This window comes from Gigantopelta aegis, chromosome 2 (assembly GCF_016097555.1).
Source record: "Gigantopelta aegis isolate Gae_Host chromosome 2, Gae_host_genome, whole genome shotgun sequence".
Classification (NCBI taxonomy): Eukaryota; Metazoa; Mollusca; class Gastropoda; order Neomphalida; family Peltospiridae; genus Gigantopelta; species Gigantopelta aegis.
Genome location: NC_054700.1, coordinates 1,365,025 through 1,372,524, shown reverse-complemented (window position 1 = coordinate 1,372,524; position 7,500 = coordinate 1,365,025). Strand labels below are relative to the sequence as shown.

The window sequence follows — 7,500 nt, the reverse complement described above, 5'->3', positions numbered from 1 at the left end:
TTTCCCTTAATCACTATTTAACTGCACGATTATTCGTTTACTGGATTCATTTAATCCTTTAGATTTTGGGAGATAATTACAAAATGAAACTATAATTATTTACTCACTCACTCACTCGCATTCACTCAGTATCTATTCATTCATTCATTCATTCGTTTAATCATTCACCGAAACACTCACTCACTCACTCATTCATTTATTTATTTATTTATTTATTTATTTATTTATTTATTTATTTCGCTAATCTTGTTAATAGTTGGGCAGGGCTAACTCTCGCACTTACCGGTTTTAAAAACAACTGACAAATTTTATTTTAATTTGTCTAAATCATTTCAGATAATGATTGATACTTTGTTTGAAAATAATTGAGGATTCCTGCAAATTTTGGTAATTTGGAAAAATATTCTGCACACCCAAAACTAACCCTGATTAAGGATGTCATGGTTCCAGGATGTTGTGAACTGTTAAGTGTATACTATATATATAAAGGATATTTCATGTTTTCATGCTTGCACAACGAGTGTGATATGATTGCAAACTTCAGGAGATGAGATATAAATCATATTTGATAAATAAATAAAAAATGAAATTTTCTATTTATTAAATAACTTTTGGCAATTTACCTTTATTTTTTAAAATGCCAGCAGGAAAATAGTTCCGGCCTTCTTACAGTGAAGATAAGACTTTCTACAGTGTCGATAACAAATTTTAGAGTGAAATAATGAAAATTTCACTCTAAAATGTGTTATCGTCACTGAGTGACTGATAACACTTTTATTTCACTGATATTTTAAGATATTTCAGCAATTGTTATGTAATATGTTTATTTCTTTGTCAGTTATTCCTCGCTGGGCAAAGGTTTCAGCTCTGGAATCGGTGACCTTGGCCCAATCAAGTGGGAGCTGCTACTGTGTTACCTCCTGGCTTGGATATTCGTCGGCCTCGTGTTGAGCAAAGGCGTCAAATCGTCGGGGAAGGTAAGTCAAAAACGTTTGTTTTATTTAACGACGCCAATAGAGCACATTGATTTTTTTTTATCTTTTCATCGGCTATTGGACGTCAAATATATGGTCATTCTGACACTGTTTTTTTTTAGAGGAAACCCGCTGTCGCCATATAGGCTACTCTTTTACGACAGGCAGCAAGGGATCTTTTATTTGCACTTCGCACAGGCAGGATAGCACAAACCATGTACTTTGTTGAACCAGTTATGGATCACTGGTCGGTGCAAGTGGTTTACCCCTACCCACTGAGCCTTGCGGAGCACTCGCTCAGGGTTTGGAGTCGGTATCTGGATTAAAAATCCAGTGCCCCGACTGGGATCCGAACCCAGTACCTACCAGCCCGTAGACCGATGGCCTAACCACGACGCCACCGAGGCCGATGGGAAGGTAGGTCACATCTACTTATTAAATTTTACCGGCCTCGGTGGTGTCGTGGTTTAGTTACGCTGGTAGATACAGGGTTCGCAGCTCGGTACCGGCTCCAACCCAGAGCTAGGTTTAACGGCTCACTGGGCAGGTCTAAGACCACTACACCCACGTCTCTCTGACTAACCACTAACCACTAACAACTAACCACTAACCCACTGTCGTCGACAGACAGACCAGGTAGCTGAGGTGTGTGTATAATATATATTGGAATTAGCAAATGTTTGGCACACAATAACCGACAATTAATACATCAATATGCTCTTGAGGTGTCGTTAAACAAAACAAACTTTTAACGTTCATTTTGTTGTCGTATTTTATTCATCTTATGGTCAACGAATAATTGTTTTCCCCAAATGATAATATTAATAAAAATAGCTTTCTTGAACGTTTGTAATGGAACGCAAAACGTTAATATTTTAATAGTGGACCAGCCAAACACACGAAAGTCGTCTAGAATGTTTTTGATGGCATTTGAATGTTAAAAGCAGTCTTCCAGGCTAAATATATTCTACTACGCTTACTGATCAACACAGGGGATGTATGACATTCGCAAACATGTTTTACATATAAGTTATAGGGCATTTAAAAAGTACACCTGAACAGAAATTTGTAAAGCTGGTGTGAACTGTTTTGTCTGTAATACACATGCGCAAAACGTTTTTCTAAATTAGGTGACAGATCGATAACGAAAAGCTACTAGATAAGGCTTTTTATAAAGCTGGTATTTATTCATTTTATTGTCAACAATGTTTCCCCCAAATGATAATTTTAATGAAGATAGTTTCCTTGGACGTTTGTAATGGAACGCAAAACGTTAATAGTTTGAGAGGTAAATGTGCCGAAATAAATTAAATCACTTTCTTGTCGTTCCTAAACTAATAAGGAAAATATATTGCATGCCATTCATACTAATATGGATCTGGCTATAAGTACATTGGTAAAGGTGTTCCATGAAGCTGGTGGCTGCAATAAGAGAATCTATAGGGTATTTTAGTATGTAACAAAATCACCCAGCCTCCCTGGTGGGACAATGAATTGGAAACACTTAAACATGCTAAATATGTAGCCCTTAGGGCTCATAGAGACAGGGGAGCTGACCTGAACATATTTAGAGAACTGCGTATACACTTTAAGCAAATGTTTAACGAAAAGAAATTGATTTATTTTGGAAAACAAAACGTTAAACTAATTATAACTAGAAATTCACCAAGGTTATTTTGGAAGATTATAAAAGACAACACTTCAGGCAAAATCCAGACAAATAACATAACCTGTGAGCAGTGGATAAATCATTTTAGTTCTCTCTTAGGCACTATGTCTGGAGAAAATGTTTTGGGTATAGTCTAGTGATTGTTTATATTTACCTACAGATATATTGAATTGTCCTATTACTGAAAATGAGATTAAAAGCCAAATTGGCTGCTTAGGCAATAAAAAAGCCCCTGGACCAGATGGCATCCCAAATGATTTTTTAAAAGCAACAAGTTTCTACCTGTCAGCATTATTAACAACTTTATTCAATAATATAATAGATAGTGGATGTTTTCCGCCCGTGTGAGTAAAAAGTATAATATGTCCTATATTTAAATCTGGTTCTAGGGACGATCCAACAAATTATAGAGGGATCTCTTTGATTGACTCTTTATGTAAAATCTTTACATCTGTTCTGAATGATCGGCTGCAAAGGTGGTGCAATGAAAATCTAGTGATTAAAGAGTCTCAAGCAGGATTTCGATCTAATTATTCTACTACAGACCATATTTTTACTCTTCGTGCGGTGATTGAGAAATATATATATAAACCTAGAGGTAAATTATACTGTTTATTTGTAGACTCTTCCAAAGCGTTTCATACATTACATCATGTTGGATAGCTTAGTTGAAGTGGGAATTTCGGGCAAATTTTTAAATATCATTTCATCAATGTACAGTATATTACATTCTTGTATAAAAACAGTAAATGGTCTTACTGACTATTTTAAGTGTAACATCGGTACGCGTCAGGGGTGTATTTTGAGTCCACAAATTTTCCTAATTTTTATCAATACATTTAACAGATTCTGCCGAAATTCTGGTAATCATGGGGTATTTATTACGGCAAGTTTGGAAAATATGTACATATTAATGTTTGCAGACGATGTTACTGCTCTTGCCGACTCAAGTTTACAGTTACAGCTAAACATTAAGGTTTTCGAAAATGTTTGTCAAGCTACAGGAATGCAAATAAATCTTGACAAGACAAAAGTGATGGTGTTTAGGAAAGGAGGTCGTCTGCGATATTATGAAAAATGTTTTTATAATGGGGTGCGAGTCGAAACAGTATCATTCTATAAATATTTGGGTATTGTGTTTAATCCAAAATTATCCTGGAATAAAGCTTAGCTGTGTCTGGTTGCTCAGGCAAATAAGTTCATGTTGGCACTATTTAGATACCAAAAAAGGGTTGGAGATATAAGTGTAGCTGATAGCTTTAAAATATTTGATACTATGATAACACCAGTTCTAACTTATGGGTCAGAAATCTGGGGTATTACTAGAAGCAAGGTAATAGAAGCTATTCAGATTAAATTTTGTAAACACCTTTTAGAGGTGGGGAAGTCAGTAAAAAATGATATGGTATTAGGTGAGTGTGGAAGAGCTCCTCCCCAATTATTTATATGACTCGTGCTATCAAATACTGGTGCAAATTAATACAGCTTCCTCTTTTCAGACTGCCCAGACAGAGTTATGTCTCTTGATGATGCAGGTCATACTACTTGGGCGACAGACATTAATTTTTTTTTTTTGAAACTTGGTTTTGGATTTGTATGGATAAGCCAGGATGTGGGAGACATCAGTAGGTTTCTTAATGTATTTAAGCAAAGACTATATGATATTCTACAACAAGAATGGGCATGCTCTATGAGCAGTTCGGATTCTTGCTATTATTATAACCAGTATAAATCTCTATTAAATGTTGAATGTTATTTACACATGAATATCCCCTCGAGATTCCAAATTGCATTATCAAAATTTAGGTTTATGTGTAGATACAGGTAGATTTAATAATATTGTATATGAGAGAAGATTATGCACTTTTTGTCAAGATAATAACCAGCTTTTTTATTGAAGATCAGCTCCATTTTTACCCTTTGTGAAAGTAAATGCTGGTCTGATGTCATCTCAAAACGATTTGTTTTGGACTAAATTTATCAAAATTCTTATACTATGTGTTTAGGTTGAGAATGAATGGTGAACTTTTTAACACTGAATATTTATAAATGCACTGTCTTACTATTACTATAATATAAAACTAAATGGCAGACCGTTATGTGACTAAATCATGTAACGCATGCTCTTAAATTGTGTAAAGTGATTGTATTTTGGGCCAGACGCCTTTTACTGAATAAACTGTCTGTCTGTCTGTCTGTATATCTGTCTGACTAAACTAATCTGGGTGGCAGCAAAACAACAATGAAGGCGCAGTAATAGTTATATTTGAATAGATGTAAGTAAATTATAGCTTTTCCGGTTGTAACTTCACTTGTGGGATAGGGGAAACAACTCCAGTGTATAAACGTTTCAAAACGGTGCTTTGCATCGATTACAAAAAAAATAAAAAATAAAAATAATAAAAATAATAATAACAACCCCAAGAACCAACAACAAACAAAAACAATTACTAAAACAAAAAACAAACAAACAAAAAAACTGAGGTTACGTTTTATATACTTTTATTCTACCAGTACCTCGCATTTATTAAATGTAAATCAATGTGCTATAGTGGTGTCGTTAAACAAAACAAACTTTTATTTTTATTAAATGTATTTGGGTACTGTTAATACACTTTATTATAAACATATGCATCTACCCAACACGGGACTTATTTTCGCGACAGTTTACTCCTATAAATGTATGTTTTTGATCATTACCATACTGCACAGATGATATTAATAATTGTATTACTGACCATTAGTCCAACAATGCAGGGCTTTCCCTGAAGGCATATGGCGTAGCGGCGCACTACGCCTTCAGTGTGTAATGTTTATATATTACTTGATTTAACGTGTGTACATGTATATGTATATACAACTATCTTATTCAAAATATGGCGTTAAAAGATCATACATTTTTGTTTTTCAGGTTGTTTATTTTACTGCCACGTTTCCCTACCTAGTTCTTTTGATCTTGTTGATACGAGGGGTCATGCTGCCGGGCTACTACGAAGGAATCATGTTTTACCTGACGCCAAAATTTGACAAACTTCTAGACGCACAGGTAATAATAATACAGTTGCGGACTACCATCGAGCGTGACCTTTAACGGCGGAACAGGGGAGTGCCTCTCACCTCTCTCACTAATCATTATCTCTTCCCCTGGATAGATATATATATATTTCTGTCTTGTATTTGATAGGTATGAAGTTTTGTCTTGTATTTGACAGGTATGGAAGTTTTGTCTTGTATTTGACAAGTATGGAAGTTCTGTCTTGTATTTGACAGGTATGGAAGTTCTGTCTTGTATTTGACAGGTATGAAGTTTTGTCTTTTATTTGACAGGTATGAAGTTTTGTCTTGTATTTGACAGGTATGGAAGTTTTGTCTTGTATTTGACATGTATGGAAGTTTTGTCTTGTATTTGACAGGTATGGAAGTTCTGTCTTGTATTTGACAAGTATGGAAGTTCTATCTTGTATTTGACAGGTATGAAGTTTTGTCTTTTATTTGACAGGTATGAAGTTTTGTCTTGTATTTGACAGGTATGGAAGTTCCGTCTTGTATTTGACATGTATGGAAGTTCTGTCTTGTATTTGACAGGTATGAAGTTCCGTCTTGTATTTGACAGGTATGGAAGTTTTGTCTTTTATTTGACGGTATGGAAGTTCCGTCTTGTATTTAACAGGTATGGAAGTTCCGTCTTGTATTTAACAGGTATGGAAGTTCCGTCTTGTATTTAACAGGTATGGAAGTTCTGTCTTGTATTTGACAGGTATGGAAGTTCCGTCTTGTATTTGACAGGTATGAAGTTCTGTCTTGTATTTGACAGGTATGAAGTTCTGTCTTGTATTTGATAGGTATGGAAGTTCTGTCTTGTATTTGACAGGTATGGAAGTTCTGTCTTGTATTTGACAGGTATGAAGTTTTGTTTTGTATTTGACAGGTATGGAAGTTCTGTCTGGTATTTGACAGGTATGAAGTTTTGTCTTCTATTTAACAGGTATGGAAGTTCTGTCTTTTATTTGACAGGTATGGAAGTTCTGTTTTGTATTTGACAGGTATGAAGTTTTGTTTTGTATTTGACAAGTATGGAAGTTCTGTCTTGTATTTGACAGGTATGGAAGTTCTGTCTTGTATTTGACAGGTATGAAGTTTTGTTTTGTATTTGACAGGTATGGAAGTTCTGTCTGGTATTTTACAGGTATGAAGTTTTGTTTTCTATTTAACAGGTATGGAAAGACGCCGCGGTCCAGATATTCTTTTCGTTGTCTGCCTCGTGGGGAGGCTTGATAGCCCTGTCCAGCTACAATAAGTTCCACAATGACGTCTTCAGGTATATACATTATATTACATTTGACATGACGAGAATTGGTTTTAGTTGTCTGCCTCGTGGGGAGGCTTGATAGCCCTGTCCAGCTACAATAAGTTCCACAATGACGTCTTCAGGTACATACATTATATTACATTTGACATGACGAGAATTGGTTTTCGTTGTCTGCCTCGTGGGGAGGCTTGATAGCCCTGTCCAGCTACAATAAGTTCCACAATGACGTCTTCAGGTATATACATTATATTACATTTGACATGACGAGAATTGGTTTTCGTTGTCTGCCTCGTGGGGAGGCTTGATAGCCCTGTCCAGCTACAATAAGTTCCACAATGACGTCTTCAGGTACATACATTATATTACATTTGACATGACGAGAATTGGTTTTCGTTGTCTGCCTCGTGGGGAGGCTTGATAGCCCTGTCCAGCTACAATAAGTTCCACAATGACGTCTTCAGGTACATACATTATATTACATTTGACATGACGAGAATTGGTTTTCGTTGTCTGCCTCGTGGGGAGGCTTGATAGCCCTGTCCAGCTAC

At 35.7% G+C, this 7,500-nt stretch overlaps 1 protein-coding gene across 1 annotated transcript in view; it reads left to right on the top strand.

The window, feature by feature from the left end:
• The window catches only part of LOC121379064 (sodium-dependent proline transporter-like), a 44,799-nt gene that overhangs the window by 14,457 nt on the left and 22,842 nt on the right, over positions 1 to 7,500 (top strand). Inside the window, exons 4-6 of the mRNA XM_041507528.1 lie at positions 839 to 977; positions 5,555 to 5,689; positions 6,858 to 6,961. Of these exons, the coding sequence (XP_041363462.1) occupies positions 839 to 977; positions 5,555 to 5,689; positions 6,858 to 6,961 (378 nt within the window). The remainder of the gene's footprint in view (positions 1 to 838; positions 978 to 5,554; positions 5,690 to 6,857; positions 6,962 to 7,500) is intronic.